The sequence below is a fragment of the Monomorium pharaonis genome, chromosome 4 (assembly GCF_013373865.1).
Source record: "Monomorium pharaonis isolate MP-MQ-018 chromosome 4, ASM1337386v2, whole genome shotgun sequence".
NCBI classification, from domain to species: Eukaryota; Metazoa; Arthropoda; class Insecta; order Hymenoptera; family Formicidae; genus Monomorium; species Monomorium pharaonis.
Window position 1 is genome coordinate 26,706,217 of NC_050470.1, and position 21,926 is coordinate 26,728,142.

The 21,926-nt window shown below is 28.7% G+C and overlaps 4 protein-coding genes across 4 annotated transcripts; 3 read left to right on the forward strand and 1 right to left on the reverse strand.

Annotated features, from left to right (window-relative positions):
* The first annotated feature begins 224 nt into the window (after positions 1-224).
* On the forward strand, positions 225-3,406 carry LOC114253975 (trypsin-1-like). The gene is made up of 4 exons (XM_028189267.2): positions 225-997; positions 1,985-2,300; positions 2,754-3,069; positions 3,169-3,406. The coding sequence occupies exons 1-4, from the start codon at positions 946-948 to the stop codon at positions 3,331-3,333; spliced, it is 849 nt and encodes a 282-aa protein (XP_028045068.1). The 5' UTR covers positions 225-945; the 3' UTR covers positions 3,334-3,406.
* Positions 3,407-5,882: 2,476 nt separating this feature from the next.
* Positions 5,883-8,706, forward strand: LOC105831068 (trypsin-1). Its single transcript, XM_028189266.2, has 4 exons — positions 5,883-5,977; positions 7,011-7,329; positions 7,802-8,114; positions 8,210-8,706. Exons 1-4 carry the CDS (start codon positions 5,926-5,928, stop codon positions 8,375-8,377), a joined length of 852 nt encoding a protein of 283 aa, XP_028045067.2. The 5' UTR covers positions 5,883-5,925; the 3' UTR covers positions 8,378-8,706.
* A 339-nt stretch (positions 8,707-9,045) lies between these two features.
* On the reverse strand, positions 9,046-13,095 carry LOC105831081 (carboxypeptidase B). Its single transcript, XM_028189268.2, has 5 exons — positions 12,764-13,095; positions 12,443-12,637; positions 10,508-10,641; positions 10,026-10,424; positions 9,046-9,848 (listed from the first exon to the last, which is right to left on the reverse strand). The coding sequence occupies exons 1-5, from the start codon at positions 13,026-13,028 to the stop codon at positions 9,486-9,488; spliced, it is 1,356 nt and encodes a 451-aa protein (XP_028045069.1). The 5' UTR covers positions 13,029-13,095; the 3' UTR covers positions 9,046-9,485.
* A 1,389-nt stretch (positions 13,096-14,484) lies between these two features.
* LOC105831088 (peptidyl-prolyl cis-trans isomerase, rhodopsin-specific isozyme) lies at positions 14,485-17,930 on the forward strand. Its single transcript, XM_028189269.2, has 4 exons — positions 14,485-14,707; positions 16,708-16,912; positions 16,993-17,195; positions 17,393-17,930. Exons 1-4 carry the CDS (start codon positions 14,654-14,656, stop codon positions 17,534-17,536), a joined length of 606 nt encoding a protein of 201 aa, XP_028045070.1. The 5' UTR covers positions 14,485-14,653; the 3' UTR covers positions 17,537-17,930.
* The last annotated feature ends 3,996 nt before the right edge of the window (positions 17,931-21,926 follow it).

The following is a 21,926-nucleotide window of genomic DNA, read 5'->3' on the forward strand; positions in this document are numbered from 1 at the left end:
TAATTGTTAAATTTATTGTTTTTTAACAAATTTGGTTGATATTTCAAATTTATACATATTTATTATCAGAATAATTAAAATTTTCACGTTTAGTTTTATATAAATTTGTTATTTAATAGCTATTCTTATTCGAAATAATAATAAACTATATTTTTTACAAAGAATTGAAATAAATGAGTTAACCTTTAAATGTAATATAAAAATAAGTATTATGTTTTTTCTTATAATACTGTGATTTACATATTTGTATATGTGAGAGAAATAGCAAGGAGAATGGGTCAAATTGATAATACGCGTCGAGAATGAGAAAGTATGAACACGAAGCGACACACTGCTCTTGTTAATGACTTTATTCTTTCTTTCGTACAGAGCGAGCGAGCCGCGCTTGCATTGCCGGTCTTTATATATCTTCCTCGGGATTGTTTGCCACGAGACCAATCCCAAGCGTCGGTACATCTTCGTCAAATTTTGGCTTATTTCCTCGTAGCGAGGCAGAAATTCCGTTAAACGGTAACTCGGCCCGTCACGAGGCGAATTCAATACCCGCTCGCAAACAATAATATACAATCATAATAGGCGACACGAGGAAAACACGCTGCCTCATTCGACAGTACGACCGAGCGAAGCCGATTCCTCGCAAATCGCTTACATATAAATATGTATTTTATATATTTTATATAATACATCTACATTTATAAAAACTATTTTTGCCATAGAATTTGTTAAAGATTTTATTATATTAAGGCTTACAATATATAGGATTCAATATCACAACATAAAAATATCTTGTAAAATCTTTATAATCATGCAGAATGTATTAATCATAGATAAGATTTCTAAAGATTATAAATATATCAACGTATTGTCATCATTAATGTCACATGAATGCACTCGACAAATAAAATATAAAATGTTGTCAGTGTTAGGCTGACATCAAACGGCGTAATGTATTTTAAACCAATTGTGTTCTTTGCTTTCGTAGCGGTAACAGTCGCCGGTAAGTCAATTTTTTTATTTAAATAATATATATAATGTGTGTCGAATTACATTAAAAAATTAGATTAATATATTAAAGCAAACATTAAAAAAATTTTACACCATATAAAAGTTTTTCTTATTAAATTTTGAAAACTATTGATTAAATTATTTAACAAATAATACTACAAATAATTATTCAATTATTTAATTTAATTATTGTCTCGCTTTATAGATTATAAAGCAAGTATAGAGGTAAAAAATATTTTAATTTTAGAATAAAACATTAAAAAAAAAACCCTTTTTAATGGAAAAGCTTTTTTATTAAATTATTACTAATATAGCATTTATTTATGTTAGTAATTAATGTTAAAAACATTTGATACGTACATACGTTATTTTGATATTATTTAATGTTTTCTGTATTCATAATTTCAACTTTAAATGTAAACATGGTGCAGGATCTAATGCCCACGCGTTGTCAATTGGAAGAGAGAGTTTTAAATTAACAACAAAATAAAATTAAGGGATTTTTATATATCTTTTATTGTACGTACATCTCATTACATTACTTAATTAAATATTAGTGATTAAATATCAAATAACATAAGCTCTGAAATCAATTACATTTTCTAATACAATAATCTAATTATATCTGTAATTATTGCCACTTAACCATTATACTACGTTTTAATTGTTTGCAGCAATCTGTATCCAAGAATTTTTTGGATAAATGCAAAAACTGAATTCTAAACAATAACGTTAAATATCAAAAGAAAATACTTATTTGAATAAAAAACTATCAAAATTACAGTAAAAGATTCATCTTTTTTTAATTTTTTATTAAAAGTTTTGGATTTTTATCTCTAAGCAAGAGTAACAACGTTTACTTTTTAAATTATAAAAAATTCTTTTAATTTTATTTAAAGTTTTTATTTTTTTATGTTAAAAATATCTCTTTTTGTCATACATATATTTTTTTAAAACATTAATAATTGAAATTTTATAGAGAGACCTCAAGTCGGTCTTCGGATACCGCGGATCTTGCCGCCTTTTATTCGTTCATATTCACCTCAAGTGGTCGGAGGTGAAGAAGCTCCGGAAGGAAGTTACCCGTACATAGTTTCCCTTCAAGTATATAACGGTCATTTCTGCGCCGGATCCATCTTGAACGAGCGATGGGTTGTAACAGCAGGACATTGCATTGATATGGTTCCTATTGGTGACATTACTGTTAAGGCTGGTAAGCATAATATTAAAGTTAGGGAGGACACTGAACAAGTGGTCCATGTAACGCAAATTATCGTACATAAAAATTATAAAGGGCAAATATTATAAGTAAAATAATGAAAACAGTAAACATAAACAAATTTAAATTAGCATACATATTTAAATTAATATCTGTTTAATATTTAATTAATGCTGTATGTATAATAGACTTATAACATGTTATTACATACTGTTAATATAAAACATAATAGCTATTGTAACAATAATAAACAATTTTGCTTCTATAATAAATGTAATAATCGTAACTACTGATAATCGGTTGACACTTACAATTAGGAAAACTATCTCAGATAAGCAATGATGTATAAAATTTTGAGATTTGCTATATTGCACACGTGATATTTCTATTAAATTTGTAGAGTATTATTATTTCTGTAATAATTCTTTTAATTTAATATTAATTTAAGCAAAATTATTTTTATGAAGATTTGTGATTAATAATATATATTTATATATTTATATTACAATATTCTATATTTATTTTTCAGTGGCGTTGGCCCATATGACATTGGTTTGCTTGAGCTTGCGTCCCTATTGAAGTTTAATGATAGAATAAAGCCCATCAAATTAGCAGCACAAGAAAGTGACCCAATCTCAAATAAAAAGGGACTGCTTGCTGGATGGAGCTCTACTTCGACTAGTCGAGCTTTTCCAGAATATCCAGATAAACTTCAGAATGTTGAAGTGGTTTACGTAGACCGTGCTACTTGCCACGAAGCTGTCTTGCGTTTGACCGGATCTTCTCCCGTTCATGAAACCAATGTCTGCTCTGGCCCATTGACAGGAGAAATCTCTACATGCTACGTAAGTTCTAAACATTTAGTAATTTAGTAATTGACAGTAATTTTATTATTATCTTATTACGGCTATTTAATGTATTAATTCCTTACTTTTCTCTTTTAGGGTGATTCCGGTCCTCTAATCTCTGTGCGTCTAGGAGAAGAACCAGAGCTCACTGGAATAGTATCTTGGAGTATTATTCCATGCGGCACTAAAGGTGCGCCATCCGTATATACCAGGGTATCCGTGTTCATCGATTGGATTAATCAGAAAACCGCTAATAATTAATAGGGCGATATTATTGACGTATTATTATAAACTAATGACAAGTTATTATAATATTCAAATAAATAAATACGCAACATAATTAAACAATAATATTTCTGTATTTTAAACCTATGTGACACTAAAAGTAATTTAATTGAATGAAGAAAACATCCACAGTAAATAGTATTCTTATATTCATGTTTTTATTACATTTGACTATCATCACAAAATGTTATTATTTTACTTATTTACATACCATACTTGACATTCTATAATATACAATACATATTTAAAATAATTAAATGCTGATGTAAAATAAATATAAAATAGAAACTGTTTTCAAGTCTAATGTACATATAATAATGTCAGAATCTAATGTAAAAAAATAATTATTACAAAAATAAATTTAATATTCTAAAAATTAATTAAAGCTAATAAATTTTAAAGATATATTATATCTTTATAGAATGATCAATATTTATTAACACTCAAAATAAATTAAATAATACAGATAAATTTGAAGTAGTAATGTAGATGCAGTAATGTACTTTTGCATTGGATGCAAGAAGTTTCAGGTTTTATGTTAATTGTTTGGATTTTATACAGAAATACATTTATAAAGGGTATCGTAAAGACTATCGAAAAACTAAAATTTTACATAAGATACAAGCGTTAAAAGTCAAGAATATTTTTAAATGAGGTTTTCATACAGTTTGTTCATATCACAACATTCATATCACATTTATTGTAAAATATAGCTTTTATAGAGGTTTTCTAAATAATTATAAGCAGTGTAAGCATGTTGAGATAGAATACATTGATCGTACTATTTGTCATGAAGCCATCGAGCGCTTGACAGGATTTTTTCTCGTAAAATCAATTTGCTCTGGTCTATTGGCAGGAGGATTCGCTGCATGCAGCATTAGTTGCAGTCGTTCTTTAAATTTAATAAATAACAATAGCCTATTAATGCAACAATTTGATGTATCAAATTAATTACTTTCAGAGTTACTCAAATGGTCCTGTAATCTCTAAGGGCCGGTTTCACAAACTCCGGTTAAATTAACCGGCCGGTTATTTTACTGGAATTGGCCAATCGCATGCCAAACAAAAAATTATCAAAAAGATGTTCAAAAGAAATCTTATTTCTGAATCTGAAATTTTAAAGAGGCTTCAAAAAGATTGCATAAAGATATCAAAATGTTATCCAATGCGCCGTTATCTGCTAACATAAAGATGTCACGGAAATGTTATCTAAATAATAACTTAAAATAGACATCTAAGAAATGTTAACATATAGAGATCTTACTTATGATATCAAAAAGAAATGATTTATGTTAACATATAGAATTCTTATTTATGATGTATAAAAGATAACGTAAATGTTTTTTAGAAAAAATAAAATGTTCTATTAAATTATCACAATCCAAGACAGTACAAACCTACCATATTTACATTAACAAATATTAACAAAGATTAACAAATATTTGTTAATTTCGCTTAACGACAAATACGATTGGTCAATTCCAATGAAATAATCGATCGGTTAAGGTAACCAAAAATTATAAAACCGGCCCTAAATGTTCAAGACAGAAATTAATGCTCATTAGAATAGTATCTTGAAGTATTATTCCATGTGGTAGTGCAGATATCCAAATTTAACGATTGTATCTAGCAACGATTAATTATTTACGGCAATATTGACAATTTGTAATTGCATACTAACAAATTGTTAAATATTATTTAATATAAAAAAATACGTAGCATAAATAAACAATAATATTTTTTTCCAAATCTACGACACTATAACTACATATACAACACATATGCGAAAAACTGAATAATAATTTGATTTGGTGAAGAAAGCGTTTATGCACAGAGAAAATTTTATATCATGTTCCTAAATATTTCTAATGAATAATATGCAAAACATATTAAATAAATTCATTTATATTATTTATTTATATATATTTACGTTTATATAATATACATTTATATATTATTTTACACAAAAGTATCTTGACTTTTACACTCATGTCTTTTATAATATTGTTATTATATTCTTTTATAGATAATCTAAAGCTACTGTTTATTGGAATTGCAATTAATTGGAAATTGAAACTGGGGGAAACTGGGAAATCCGTTTACATCACACTTTGATCATATTGATAAATAAAAAGATAAAAGAATTAATTTATTCAATTATGAAATCAGATTACTGGTTTTTACCACTTTTTTGTATTTTTATTGAATGATAATGGTCATAATCTGATAACGATTAATACCAGTCTAATTAGATGATCATTTATAATTGCATTAATTAAAGCTAAAAACGTTTTATTGTTTTTATTTAAATAAATTTTATGTTTATGGTTTATTAACATATAAAATCGTTTTATTGGTTGGTATAGTTTATTAGCATATAAATTCAATATCACAACAACACAAAAATATCTTGTAAGATATTTATAATCATGCAGGATATATTAATCATAGATAAGAATTTCTAAAGATTAGAAGTTTATCAACGTATTATCATATGATATCATATGAATGCACTTGACAAATTAAATATAAAATGCTGTCAATGTTAAGTTGACATCAAACGGCGAAATGGATCTTAAAGCAATTGTGTTCTTTGCTTTCGTAGCGGTAACGGTCGCTGGTAAGTCAATTCTTTTTATTTATATAATAAACATAATATGTGTCAAATTACTTTTAAAAATTATATGTATATATTGAAGAAACAGAATAAATTTTACGCCATATAAAATTTTTCTATTAAACATTTTAAAAACTATAAAACAAATTATTAAACATGTAGTAATTTAATTATTCAATTATTCAATTTAATTATTGTCCCGCTTTATAGATATATATAAAGCGAGTATATATAGAGATAAACAAAGTATTTTTAATTTTAAAATAAAAAAATTTTAAAAAAAGTTTTATAATGGGGAAGCTTGTTTTATTCAATTTCTAAAAATATAGCATTGATTTATTTTAGTATTTAATTTTGAAAACATTTGGTATACGCACATACGTTATTTTGATGTTATTTAATATTTTCTGTATTTATAATTTCAACTTTAGATGTAAACTTGGTGCAGGACCTAATAAGTTCATAATGCCTACTCGTAGATATGTGGAAGAAAAAGTTAATAAATTAGCAATAAAATAAAAAAAAGCGATTTTTATATATCTTTTATTCTACATAGATTTCATTACATTACTTCATGAATGCCACTGATTAAATAAGCACAAAAAAGATACCTTTGACCAAATAACATAAGCTCTGAAATCAATTATATAGTTTATAACACAATAATCTAACTATATCTAACAATTGCCACTTAGCCATTACACTACGTTTTAATTGTTTGCAGCAATCTGTATACAAAAATCTTTCGAATAAATCCAAAAACTGAATTCTAAACAATAATGTCAAATGTCATAAAAAAATATATATCTGAATAAAAAACTGTCAGAATTATAGTAAAAGATATGTTTTTTTTTTTAATTTCTATTAAAAGTTTCTATTAAAAGTTTTATCTTTAAAAAAGAATAACCACGTTCAGTTTTTAAATTATTATAAATTCTTTTAATTTTATTTTAAAGAATTAATTTTAATATGTAAAATTTATCTCTTTCTGTCATAAATATATTTTTTTTAAACATTAATAACTAAAATTTTATAGAGAGGCCTCGAGTTGGTCTCCGGATACCGCGGATCTTGCCGCCTTTTATTCGTTCATATTCACCTCAAGTGGTCGGAGGTGAAGAAGCTCCGGAAGGAAGTTACCCGTACATAGTTTCCCTTCAAGTATATAACGGTCATTTCTGCGCCGGATCCATCTTGAACGAGCGATGGGTTGTAACAGCAGGACATTGTATTCAAGCAGTTCCTTCTGCTGACCTTATTACCGTTAAAGCTGGCAAGCATAATGTTAACGTTAGGGAGGCCACCGAACAAGCGGTCCAAGTGGTGCGAGGTATCGTACATGAAAATTATAGAGGGTATGTAAAATATTGAAAACATTAATTCTAAACAAATTTAAATTAATATACGTGTTTAAATTAATATCCGTTTTATATTTCATTAATGTTGTATGCATAATAGACTTATAATTACATACTGTTTATATAAAACTTAGTACCTGTTGTAACAATAATCAGCAATTTTACTTCTATAATAAATACAATAATCAAAACTGTCGACGTAGTAATGACGTAGTATTAATATTGATATTGTGATAATTATTTGACACTTACAATTAGGAAAACTATCTCAGATAAGCGGTGGTGTGTAATATTTCGAGATTTGATACATTGCGCATTAATATTTCTATTAAATCTGTAAAGTATTATTATTCCTGTAATAATTCTTTTAATTTAATGTTAATTTAAGCATAATTATTTTTATAAAAATTTGTGATTAATAATATATATTTCTATATTTATATTACAATATTCTATATTTATTTTTCAGTGGCGTTGGCCCATACGATATTGGTTTGCTTGAACTTGCGTCTCCATTGAAGTTTAATGCTAGAGTAAAGCCCATCAAATTGGCAGAACAAGGAAGTGACCCAAGCTCAAATGAAAAGGGACAGATTGCTGGATGGGGCTCCATTTCGCCTACTCGGAACCCAGAGTATCCTGATAAACTTCAGCATGTTAAAATTGTTTACGTGGACCGTGCTACTTGCCACAAAGCCGTCATGAACTTGGTTGGATCTTCTCCCGTTCACGAAACCAATGTCTGCTCTGGTCCAATGACAGGTGGAATCTCCGCATGCAATGTAAGTTCTAAACTGTAGTTTAGTAACTGACTGTAGTTTTATTATTATCTTAATACGGCAATTTAATGTATTAATTCCTTAATTTTTTCTTTTAGGGTGATTCCGGTGGTCCTCTAATCTCTGTGCCTTCAGGACAAGAACCGGTGCTCACTGGAATAGCATCTTGGGTTGTTATTCCATGCGGCACTAAGGGTGCGCCATCCGTATATACCAGAGTATCCGTGTTCATCGATTGGATTAATCAGAGAACCGGTAATTATTAATACGACGATATTGATAATGTATTATTGTAAACTAATGACAAGTTATTATAATATTTAATAAATAAATAAATAAATATGCAATTTAAGTACACAATCATGTTTCCTTGTTTTAAACGTACGTGACATCAAAAATAAGTAATTTGATTGGAAGAAAGCATTCATAGAAAATAGTATTGCTATATTCATATTGTATTACATTTGATGATTACAATGGGGTATTATTTCATGCAATATTTCAGGTGTGGCATTCGTATACCAAAGTATCGAAATTTAATGATTGGTTTGACCAACAATTATTTAATTATGGTTATTATTAACAATGCAATAATATTTATATATCAATGCATCAATGATAAAATTAATATGCAACATGAACAATAACGTTTTTATTTTAATTTTATTTATTACTAAAAACAAAGACATAATTTAATTGAATAAAAAATATATTTATAACAGAAAATATTGTTATATTTATGCTCTTTATTTCATTTAACAGTTAACAGTCATAAAGTTATCACCTTAAATATATATACTTGTCTCACAGTAAATAATATTTGTTAAAATACAATTTATATATTATATGTATGTATGTATATATATATATATATATATATATATATATATATACATATATACTATATATAAATGATCAAATATAAATATATATAATAAAAATCATTTTGAAATTTAATATTAACAATAATGTAAAATATAATTTTTACACAGTCAAGTTTAACAGTACAGAAGTTGACCATTATCAAACTTATACGATACATTACATGTGTATAGTACATTCAATATTTAATGTTTATGACGTGAAGTAAATGAAGTAAATATATTTTTTGTTTATAACAGATAAATACCAGTGCAATAGATGCAAAACTATTGCACTGTGCAATAAGTTGTTTTGATATTTTATACTGTTAATTGAAATGTTGCAATTATATGGAAATAAAGTGTCGCAAAAAACATTAATTTAAAATAACATGTATAAATGTTAAAAGTTATCGATTTCTTTAAATTATTATACAATAATGAGTTAGCTGGCTAGCTTATTACTCTAGTCAAAATTCTTCAATTAATTTTATGTACATAACAGACAATTCATTTACGAAGTTTTGATAGCATCCGTAACTATTTGCACTGCAGCAAGCGCTTCCTTGGCAGTCGGAATAATATAACGAGATGGAAGTACAAAACCATATTTACCAGCATCTCGTAGTTCAATAGTGTATGAATACTTAATTTTGGTTAATGCTTTGGCCCAATCTTCAGAACCTCCAGCAGCAGGATACAATGTTATAGCGCTATTCCCGACGGTGTACACAGTATTATCATTTGTTGCACTCTTCATGGCTTTAGCTGCATTACGCCCTACTGTGTCAATATCGATGTAATCAGGCGGCAAACGTTGATCATATCCCCATGGATAAAGGATATACTGCCCATATGAATGAAAAGTCAAAAATGCCTATAAGAGAAAAATAACGGAGTGTGTAATATTAAAATTATATTAAATTTCAAAATTTAATCTAAAATGTAAGATTAAGTTATCTATAAAATAATACATATAATATACTATGATTATTAACAATAACAAAGTAAATAAAAAGTTAAGCAAATTTTTCTGCAAAATCTTGTGACCAACCTTGAAATTTGCTAAACTGGCATCAAAGAAATTTCGGATAGCATCAGTTTCCGGCTCGGAGAATGGTTTATTGCCTGCGTAAATGTCGGAACACATATTCCTACTTGTTCCCTTTCCACCCCAGCGATAACCAAAGTTTCTGTTCAAATCAACGCCCATACAATTGAGGCCCTTCCTTTTGTTCTTCCTCCACAAACGATCGGAAACGAACGTATGCTCATATCCATCTGGATTGACAACAGGCAAGATGTAATAGTCCACTTCTAATTGATCGCTATTTTCAACCAAATAATCAATGATGTAAGTCACAGCAGCCGGTGAAATCCATTCCCTGGCGTGAATGCCGCCGTCGATCCATATCGCCGGTGCATTTGTTTTACCGTTGCTAATTCTTATCACCTTGACATTTATAGGAAGATCTTAAGCACTCGAATTGTTTTTTTATCAGTATCGAAATGAAATAGATTAGATGTAGATAATACCTTGAGGGGTCGACCTTCGACGGATTGACCGATAGTCTGAACGGAGCACACATCGGGATAAGTGTCCGCGAGATAATTCAAGTAGCCGAGAATGTCATCCAGGCGATGATAACTGCTCCATTCCATTCGATGACCTGACGAATATACCTTCAAGATTATTTACAGATTGCACGTTCCGTATCCTCGTGCGCTTGTATAACAACCGCTTCGTAAATTCAGCTTGACATAACACAAAACGTGCATCATTTCTTTTTTATTATCTTGCAAAAGAAAACATTTTGATATGCCTGATATTAATTTGATAAATTATTCTGAATCGACGAAGCGGATTGTGCGCATTTGAGGAAGCTCACCCCTAAAATGCCAAGAACCACCCCCACCATGTACACTAACAGGATAACGAAGAGGACGAGGACGTGGGTATCTACGTCTGACTCCCTGCCACCAAGCGTAACGAGCTAAAAAATTACTAAAACTCGGTGACGGAAGCGATGCGCCCATTATAATAATTCCCAAATGCTTATATTTATTCCAACAAATTTAACTTGCGTTTCAACGACTTTTCGACTTTTTAGAAATACGTTTTGTAAAGATGTATTGTTCTGTAGTAATTTTCCGCTCAAATAGAAAACACCAAATCTTGTCAAGTCCGCCCGAAATAACGGCAGATCCAGATCAAATTGACCGACTATGCAAACGATCGCAGAAAACGCCGTTGAAACGCGGCAGAATGTACGTGTGAAGACTATATGTGTATTTTATACACGCCTTACAAGGGAAATATAACTGTTAATGTTAATCAGCATTGAAGCGGAACCGGGTTACCAAGTGGGATTCACTCGAGGCCAATAACCTCGATTCGTTTCCAACTTTTCCCTTTGAAAATGAACAGAATTGAATGATAATTTGAAGTAATTAATTAAAGTCTTAACTTTCCTTTTTAGAAGGTACATGTTTAAATTTATGATTTTTACAACTGCTGACACACACACACACACACACACACACACATCCACACATATGCACACATATACATTCTATCAAACGGCACAATTTTCCGTTTTGTGACAATCATTAACAATAAAATGTATTAATTTTTGATGAATATTAGACTAACATGTCTAAATTTTAAACGTTTTATAATAGACAATTTCATCGGGTATGTTTACACCGAACGTTGAGATGTATCGAGTCTTTATATACGTATACAAAGTTTGACCTATAATGTTTCCTGTATTCTCTACATGATATTCTAATTATCATAAATATTATACTATCTTGTTGAGAGTTATGAGAATTACGAGAAACAATCATAAATATTTAATAATCAAGAACAATAAAATGTTGTTAGCAATATTAATTCTTCAAGAATTTATTCTAATTATTTAATATGAAATTTTTAATAAAGTATAAATAAGTAAAGATTAATTTAATTAATTAACTTAATCCGAAATTAATAAATCCTAACTTTTGATGAATCACTTTCGAATGTACTTCCAAATAAGAATTATCGATTCACTTTTATTAGCTTCTTTTCCGTTACGTGACTGACTAAAGTAACGACCAAACAATGCTTCTTTCATGACGTTCATAAATGTCTATGAAATAAATTTAATTAAAGGTAGTGGTTTCTTTTTTATTATTAATAGTATTGTCAAAAAGTGAAAAAAAAAATGACAAAGCAATGCTGAAGCCTAAACGATAAGCAACGATGAATTAATTTGAAATGTATAAGTTCTTAATGAAAATTATTGAAAACATTTAGCAATGCATAAGTATATCAGTAAATGTTACTTTACGCAAATTGTAATATTATTACTACTTAACTTTAAAGAAAGCATTACCTACTTTGCGATTATCGCTGAATGATTTCATAATACATTAATTAAAAAATTATAAAGTTTAGTTAATATGTTTGTAATAAAAGTCTCAAACCTTTGCGTCCTTCAAGTTCAGCTTGCATTTCTATAGAAAGAGGAGGATTCTCTTCTTTGATCGCTTTTTCCACATTGTCAATTAGAACGTCATAATTTATGTTGTTATGTGTGAGTATCGATTTGACGTTACCAAGCATATGATTTCGTATAAAAATATCGGTGTTTGACGGTTGATTCGACCATATTGAATATGCTATATAACAAAAAGACTCTGTTTAATTATTACTCTTCTGCAATCCTTAATAGCACACACGTATTTTAGATCTGAAGTAAAATGTTTTAATATAAATGTTTTTATATAATTTTATTTATTACGTACAGCCATGTTCATTGTATTGCTCCACCAAATCGTTTACAGAATCGTTATGCTTATAGATCCTCCATACTTGATCTCCTTCGTAATTAATTTTCTTCACATAACTTCTTGTATATGCTTGTTCAATATTATCACTACCATAAGCTGCTAATTCTTCTAATTCGTCAAAATGTGTCAGAACAGACGCATCAACGACGAAGACGACGATTGCTATCGTCGTCAATGTCACCCATTTCTTGTGCTCTGCTCGTAGCTGTGCGTTACTCATTTTCACCGAAACTGTTCTTAAGAACAGAATGTACACAGCTTTTATAATACGCGGCGCGATCGGTGATTGGGAGTAACGGGAGAACCACTCGATCGAGGAACCGAAGCAGGTCAAACGTGGAGAAATAGAGTACATATTACGGAAGCTCCGTTGATTCAAAAAAGGCCCAATAAATCTAATTCTGTTATAAAATCTTTTCTTTTTTAAATAAAACATTTCTCTTTATTATGCTTTTGATTGATACAATCAAAAGCATAATAAAGATAAATGTTTTATTTAAAAAGAACTTGGCGCTATAAATTACAATTAGTGAAAATACACTGATTTTCAATGGTATACTTGTCAATTAAATTCACTAATCTTTTACTGGTTATACACTAATTCTGAAATAAAAATTACTAAAAAACAGTAAATATTTATTAATTATTACAGCTATCAATATGCCACTGTAAATTAGTGGTAATATACTGATTACTCTTTAGAGAGTAGTATAATATTAGTAATAATAATTATAAAAAATTAACAATTATAAACAATTGATTATTTATTAATATTACAATTAACCGTTTTCATTATTTCCTATAGCAGCACCAAGTTTTTTTTAAATAAAGCATTTATCTTTATCATGCTTTTTTGGTTTCTATATAATATTAATGTGTTGTAATATATAACACAAAATACAAATATTTATATTACAAAATAAGTAGTTTTTTATGGATTTTATTAAATTTGCATCATGTTAATTATCATTTATTCATAGCGTAAAACCGGAGAAAAAATGAAAACAAAAAATGTTTTTGTCAGGGCCCAGATCGCCTGTCGACGATCCTGGTTCGAGAATTGCCAAATTCCGGCATCCGTTAAGATTGTAGTAAATCTCCTTCGAATGGATATGTTCTGTTAAGAGAATTCTAGAAGGACGCTTCTAGAATATATAAATTATATATAGAATTTTGTATAATTATCTATGTATAAAATTACTTTCTAATTATAGAAAAAGAACAATACAAGACAGAACTTTTTTTAACTTGTATCTTGTCACATTTACAACTTGGACTTTCTTCCTTAATAATTAAACTATTTTGTTATTCATATTGAAAGGGTTTTTATTATACTATTCTTAGACATCAATTTTTTTGATATTGTAGAGAAGAATTCAAGTAAAATTTTATTTTAATAGAGACATTAATTTCAAAATTTTGGAACAAAATCCGAACAAGGATCACAACATTTGTGACATTTATGTATATTTTAAATTAAATATGTTAATAACTCTCATATATTAAGAACCGTGGTAGCTCTCCATTTTTTCATCTGATATCTTATTTTTTATGTATTTTGAAATAACACACTTATTTGTAGATTTTAATTGTTTATATTCATTGTAAGAATTCGTTACTGTAACTGGCACACTGACGCACGGCTACTTTATTCAATTTAGAGCACCGACGCAACTGTTGACGACAGCGCAAATCGCGGGCAGACGCGCGGCTTCTGCACGTTCTTCTTGCATCGTCTTCAGATCGCTGCATCGTAATCGTGATTACGGGTTAATAATCGATTTAAAAAAATTATTCTGCAACATCTGTATCTTAGGACAACATTCGAAACGAAATCATAAAAGTATGAAGTGCCTATTGACAATCACCGTTCTCATGGTTATTTCTTCAGTCATTGAGGTACCGTTTACTGTATGCTTAAAATAATTCTATTATATTTTCCTCAAATGTAATTACACTTTTACATATCGTTAATCTGTAATTCTAGAAATTAATTATTGATTAGAAAACCTGCTTTTCGTTTGTTCACTTGCATACATTTTATATCAAATTATAACTAAACATTCACAAACATTTCAATATTAATACTTAACATTATATGCATAAAATAAAAAAAGTATAATTTATTTTAAAATATATAAAAAATTATATTATATTAAGTTATGTAAATATTTTTTCGTGAAGCTTAATCAAGAGAAAAAAATTATTTTGCAAGGCTAACATTAAAGATTCTATATATCGTATTGACATATATAAATCTTGGATATTTTAAGATAAACTGTCTGTTTAATTTAAAGCTTGAAATATACGCTTTATGTATGCTTTATGTACGATAGAAATAAATAGATAAAGTGATAATAAAGGCCAGACTAACCTTATACACTTTTATTCATCGTAAGGTTTCTTTGGTCGTTTCAATAGACGTATGTTCACATGTGCATTTGCACGCGAATAACTGCAATAAATGTGTATGTGTCACTTTAAATGCAATCTCACTATAGATCTAACAATGCATGTTAAATTCATGATTTCATTCTGTACCACTTCTTTTAACTTCAAGCACTTACAATATTCAAAGCATAAATATAGAATTTGTACTATATTTAAACTTTTTATAAATATTTTAGAGTTAGAGTATAGCAGCATCTAATGTTGCAATCATTATGTTGCAATCGAATTCAATTTTTATACATAAAATAAAATATAATTAAAAAAATAAAACTTAATGTTATACAAGGTAATGTTAATTAAAACTTTGACAGTAGCTTTATAGTAAAAATAAAAATATTATTAAATAAATTCGGAAAGATTTTTTATTAAAATGTTATAACAAAGATATTAGACACATAGGCAATAATTTAAAAATCACTGTTAATATATGATAATATATGAAAGAATAGATAGGCAATGAATTTCTTTATTCTAGCTGTGTTTATTATTTGAAGGTAATCAGTTTCGCTATGTAAGCAACCTTGTATTAATTCTAAAATATCAGTGCATTTAAATTCATATTAACACACATCATGAATATTCTCAAATAAACTTATTATTATAACTGACAAAATAACAAAATAAGATATTTTTAATTTCTACATAAACCATACATTAAATAGAAGAAAACTTACTTGTTTTGCAATATTTAACTTTCTGACATTTTTAATACATAGAAATATATGATGCACTTATTATGTTTCTTAAACTAACGTCATCAGTTTACGTGTTTGTCACATGTTTCACAATTGTTTAAATATTTTGTCAACATTTTATCACAATTTTATAATTAAATATGTAACATTATAAAGTGTTTCCAAATCTATATTACTTATATCCATATATCTATATATTTTTCTTTTATTTATAAATATTTTCTTACAATGTACTAATAAAGTTTGATTGTTCAACTATTTGAATTAATATAATAGATAAAAACCTATTTTAATTATTTTATCTTCTTCCTATATTGTTCTATAAATTCTATGTTATTTATTACTATGTTTCTATACGTTAATAATATACATAAATATTATTTAAATTTTTAAGTATTTAAATAATTATTTATAAATATTATAAATGAATATTAATTCCAAAATATCAGTGCATATATGAATATAACAATTTAAAATTTTTTAATTTTGATAATTAGTTTTTTAATTATTTTTATTTCATTTATTATTTATTATGCCATGCTTAATAGAAAAATTATTTTTTAATTCTTATTACTTGTGTGTTATAATTTAATTCCATTATTCACTTTTCTCTGTAAGAAAATTATATTGTAACATTTTTAAAATTTATGTCAAGTTTTTATAATTATACAAAATATCTATTTATATGATTTGTAATGGTATCATTCAATGAATGATATCATTTTAATGAAGTTAAAAACAATTTCATTTCAGGCAGAAACATACAGAGTCACCGATCAAGTCTACTTTGATATCATGATTGATAACAATCCAGCCGGTAGAATTATTATTGGCTTATTTGGTGATATTGCACCAAAAACAGTAAAGAACTTCATCACTTTTGCTACAACAGGTGTAGCAGGAAAAAAGTATGCAGGAACTAAATTCCATCGCGTGATAAAGAAGTTCATGATTCAAGGTAACGCTTCTTCTTTTCTGATTAGAAATTACTTATTTATTTATTTATTTATTATTGCGCATACATCTATATTATTACAGGTGGCGACGTTGAAAACGGCGATGGCACTGGTTCTATTAGTATTTATGGCAAATATTTTGATGACGAAACTTTTGAGGTCAAGCACAGCGGACCATTGTTTGTCAGCATGGCAAATGCTGGAAAGAACACCAATGGTTGTCAGTTTTTCATTACCACTATAGCAACTCCTTGGTTAGACGATCATCATACGGCATTTGGAAAAGTAATAAAAAATATTTAAAATTTATAATACATATTATTATTTACATGTGTTTTACGTACAACAAGTAATCTGTTAGATTATTTATTGTTATATTTTTAATTGATAATTATGCTATTATTATTTAATTATATTAATATATTTTGAATTAATATATTTCAGACATATCTTTTTATTAATCTTAAATAATTTTTTTGTAGGTGATTGACGGTGAAGCTATAGTTTTCAAGATCGAGCAGACCAAAACAGACAGCGATGACATTCCGCTCGTGCCTGTAATAATCTACGATAGCGGAATTCTTCCAACGGAACCATTTACTATATCAGATAATCCCTACGAGTAATCTAACATTGATGTGACTTTAATATTATTAATTGTTCCTCCCCCCTCTCCCCCCCCTCTCTCTCTCTCTCTCTCTCTCTCTCTCTCTCTCTCTCTCTCTCTCTCTCTCTCTCCAATTCTTTCGTAGCTTAATTATATTATTACACTCCCCTTTATTAATTACAGACTGCACGTTAATTATCTTCGTATAACTTGTAAATTGAGAAACAATAGTTACTATAATATAATTAATTAGTTAAGTAGCATATAGTGATGGCTACAAATATTTTTGTACGCTTCAGTAGCTTTACAGGCTTTATTACACCCAGCAACAATTTATATTATAATTTAGAATTTATATTCTTTATTTTATAATAATTGAGCAAATAAAAAGACTGCTAAGTAAACATAAATAAGCAAAGGGCAAAATTTCAATATGCTTACAAGGTAGATAGAAAATATATTCTTTGATGTATATTATCCATCTTTTTCACGTTCTTTATCTGGCGATAATGTATATCTAAATAATCTTTTAATGACACAGGATAATGTATAATCTAAATAATCTTTTAATGACACAGGTGAGTTTACAATTCATTAATGTAATATTAAAAATTGCATATTTGCAGTGTATGGGCGTGGATTAAGGCGACTTGCGTACCATTGGGATTTAGTTTCTCGATACTCGCGGTTTTCCATTATATGATGAAACAGTTAGATGTCTAAGCATCAATCTTGATATAAAAGACTGATTTAAATAACGAATATATCTTTTCACTTTAAATTGTAAGATTTTATATTTATTTTTATATATGAAACTATGTATAATTATGTACATTACTTATACATTATTCTTATAAGTTTGCATTATGCGTAGCATGGTTCGCTTCTTACAAGGAAACACAATCAAGTGTCCCTCTGCAATTTTAATAAATTTTGATTACATTACATTTAATTATGTTTTATTATATAAAGTATAAATAAAAATAAGAGATATATTTTTTATAAACATGTTCTCGCACATTAAAAGTAAAACACTTCTTAAAAAAATTTAGTTATTTTTTTTTTAAGCAAATATTATCAAAAGTATAAAAGACAGAAAAAAATTTGTATATGAATTAAATGACTTCAAAAGTATTGTATAATAATTTTACAAAATTTATATTAATTTTTATTAAAACATTTTTAAAGTTTTTATTTTAAAAAATTATTTTACCTATTATAATATAAAACACTCTTAACGTGTGAGAACGCACTTATTAAAATCTCTTTTTTTTTTCTTTATATTTTAATGTATCTAAAGCTTATTAAAATCGGAGAGGGGAATACTTATAAGTGCTACATGCCTTTGTGTATTAGAAACCCAAGAAGAAATATGGGAATGATTTCCCTAATTTATCTTATACTTATGAAATAAATAGACTTTGTAAAGTTATACGTGTTTACTAATATCAAGCTTACAAAAGAATAAATAATTTCTTTTTTTAATAAACAACATTCCTTTTTTTAGTATCTAAGAAACATAAATTGCTTGAAATTAGTTTGATAACAAATAAATAAAGAAACTAGAAAATAACTAAAAATGGGGAATAAATCGCAAGGGCTGCCACAGTACTCCCTCCCCAGCGACGTTCTACGTTGCGAAACGAACTTTCTTCTTGGGACCACAGTATGTTCTTAAAGGTCGAGAAGGCAAAACTGAAGGAATGGATGAAGTGGCAGGAAAAGAAACAGCAAGATGATCCAGAGGAATTTCCTTGGGTAAAAAGGCTGGTTTGAGACGTTCCGTGGAGACGTTAACAATTTTACCTGCAATATCAATAGTAAAAAGGTATTCATTAACACGTTTAACAACACGAAAAGGGCCAGAATAAGGTGGTTGAAGTGATTTCTTTAAACAATCTTCTCTGAGCCAAACATGAGAACAATCAGACAAAGCAGGATGATGAAAAGGAGTAGTTTTACAATGATGAGCAGTAGGTCTGGATTTAATCAATCTCATATGTTCTCTATGTTTTTCAATAAAAATTTCAGGATCCGCAGGCAAATCTTCATCAATGAAAAATTCTCCAGGTAAACGAAGAGTAGATCCATAAAGCATTTCAGCAGGAGAAGCTTGTAAATCTTCTTTAAAACAAGTCCGAAGTCCAAGTAAAACGGAGGGTAAAACTTCAATCCAATTATTCTTAGCATGACACATGATAGCACTCTTCAAGGTACGATGCCATCTTTCCAGAATTCCATTAGAAGCAGGATGATAAGCAGAAGTTCTGACACGCTCACAGCCAATAAGATTAGTAAGAGCTTTAAATAAAGCAGCTTCAAATTGAGGACCTTGGTCCGTAGTGACTGTAAATGGAGCACCGTATCTTGCAACCCAGTGTGAATAAAAGGCCGTAGAAACAATATCAGCAGTGACTTCAGATAAAGGAACAGCTTCAGGCCATCTGGAGAACCGATCAATCATAGTAAGACAATACCGAAAACCTTGACAGACAGGAAGAGGTCCAATTAAATCAAGATGTATATGTTGAAAACGTTGATCTGGAACAGAAATCTTGACAGGTAAATTTTTGTTATGTCTTGAAATCTTGGAACGCTGACAAGAAAGACAAGATCTTGACCATTCTTTAATGTCTTTTTTAATTGAAGGCCAAACAAATTTTTGTTGAATTTGTTTTAAAGTCGCTCTACCACTAGGATGAGCCAAACCGTGAACAATATCAAAAATTCTTCTTCGTAAACGTAAAGGAACATAAGGACGAATATTCTCAGTGGAACAATCACAAAATATAGGTGAAATTGAACCAGTAAGAATTAATTTTTGTAGCTTAAGAGAAGAATTGTTAAAAAGAGATTTAAGTTCTTCATCTTCCTTTTGACAGTTAGCAAGATCTTCAAGAGAAACAATGACAGGCAAAGAAATAGCATTAATTCTTGAAAATAAATCAGCAACAATATTATCTCTTCCAGAAATATGTCTGATGTCAGTGGAAAATTGTGCAATAAAATCCAGTTGACGAATTTGCCGAGGAGAAGCTTTATCCATCTTCTGATGAAAGGCAAATATTAAAGGTTTATGATCTGTTTGAATAATAAATTCACGTCCTTCAAGAAGATATCTGAAATGTTTAATAGCAGAATAAATACTAAGAAGCTCTCTATCATAAGTGCTATAATTACATTGAGTATCATTTAATTTTTTAGAGAAAAAGGCAATCGGTTTGGAAATCCCATCAATAATTTGTTCCAAGGCCGCTCCAATAGCAAAATCAGAAGCATCACAAGAAAGAATAAGAGGAACTGCAGGAACAGGATGAGTCAAAGTAGTAATCTTGGTAAGTTCTTCTTTACAAAAACGAAAAGCTTCCTCCGCTTCAGGTGTCCAAATAATTAGTCTTCTATCACGCTTCTTACTGTCCTTTAAATAATCTGTCAAAATAGCTTGATGTTTAGCAGCATCTTTTAAACACCGGCGATAGAAATTAATGACTCCTAAAAATCTTCGTAAGTCTAGAAATGTTTTAGGCTTTTTAAAATCAATAATAGCTTTAATTTTCTCTGTTGTAGGCTTGATTCCTTGATTAGAAATTAAAAAGCCAAGAAAGGAAATTTCAGACTGGCCAAAAAGACTTTTTGATAAATTAATAGTCATACCAAACTGTTTAAGACGAGAGAAAAGAATTTCAAGATGTTCAAAGTGTTCTTCAACATTATTAGAGGCTATTAAAATGTCATCTAAATAGCAAAAACAGAAGTCTAAGCCAGCAAGAATAATATTCATAAGACGTTGAAAAGTCTGAGCAGCATTACATAGTCCGAAAGGCATGACAAGAAATTCAAAAAGACCGAAAGGAGTGGTTACAGCCGTCTTAGGTATATCTTCAGCAGCAACAGGAACTTGATAATAAGCCTTGACCAAGTCAATTTTAGAAAATATATTCTTACCATGTAATCCCATTGTTAAATCTTGAATATGTGGGAGAGGGTAACGGTCAGGAACAGTAATAGCATTAAGAGCACGATAATCTCCACAAAGTCTCCAGGAATTATCATTTTTAGGGACCATGTGCAGTGGAGAAGACCAACAGCTACTAGAAGGCCTACAAATACCTTGCTCAATCATAAGGTTAAATTCTTCACGAGCAAATTTAAGCTTCTCAGGAGAAAGTCTTCGTGGAGTAACAGAAATAGGAGGTCCTCTTGTAACAATATGATGTTCAACTTGATGTAACTTGTTGGAAGTCAAAGGTGCAAAATGCGTTAATTCAGGAAATCTTGCAAGGATTTTATGGTAAGGTGAGTCAGGAGAAGTAGTGCAAATCGACAAGTGATTAACATTAGACAGTTTCCCTTTAAATGACAATCCAGTAACACTGTCTAAAAGTTTTTTATTCTTGATGTCGATTAAA

Excerpts from the sequence above, each read along its gene's own strand:
- LOC105831081 (XM_028189268.2), bottom strand. The coding sequence starts at position 13,028 with ATGAGTAACGCACAGCTACGAGCAGAGCACAAGAAATGGGTGACATTG. Across the intron at positions 12,638-12,763 it reads GCAATACAATGAACATGGCT|CATATTCAATATGGTCGAAT; the intron begins GTACGTAATAAA and ends TTTGTTATATAG. Across the intron at positions 9,849-10,025 it reads CCAGTTTAGCAAATTTCAAG|GCATTTTTGACTTTTCATTC; the intron begins GTTGGTCACAAG and ends TTTCTCTTATAG.
- LOC105831068 (XM_028189266.2), top strand. The coding sequence starts at position 5,926 with ATGGATCTTAAAGCAATTGTGTTCTTTGCTTTCGTAGCGGTAACGGTC. Across the intron at positions 5,978-7,010 it reads CGTAGCGGTAACGGTCGCTG|AGAGGCCTCGAGTTGGTCTC; the intron begins GTAAGTCAATTC and ends AAAATTTTATAG. Across the intron at positions 7,330-7,801 it reads GTACATGAAAATTATAGAGG|TGGCGTTGGCCCATACGATA; the intron begins GTATGTAAAATA and ends TTTATTTTTCAG.
- LOC114253975 (XM_028189267.2), top strand. The coding sequence starts at position 946 with ATGTATTTTAAACCAATTGTGTTCTTTGCTTTCGTAGCGGTAACAGTC. Across the intron at positions 2,301-2,753 it reads GTACATAAAAATTATAAAGG|TGGCGTTGGCCCATATGACA; the intron begins GCAAATATTATA and ends TTTATTTTTCAG. Across the intron at positions 3,070-3,168 it reads GAGAAATCTCTACATGCTAC|GGTGATTCCGGTCCTCTAAT; the intron begins GTAAGTTCTAAA and ends TTTCTCTTTTAG.
- LOC105831088 (XM_028189269.2), top strand. The coding sequence starts at position 14,654 with ATGAAGTGCCTATTGACAATCACCGTTCTCATGGTTATTTCTTCAGTC. Across the intron at positions 14,708-16,707 it reads TTATTTCTTCAGTCATTGAG|GCAGAAACATACAGAGTCAC; the intron begins GTACCGTTTACT and ends ATTTCATTTCAG. Across the intron at positions 17,196-17,392 it reads ATCATACGGCATTTGGAAAA|GTGATTGACGGTGAAGCTAT; the intron begins GTAATAAAAAAT and ends ATTTTTTTGTAG.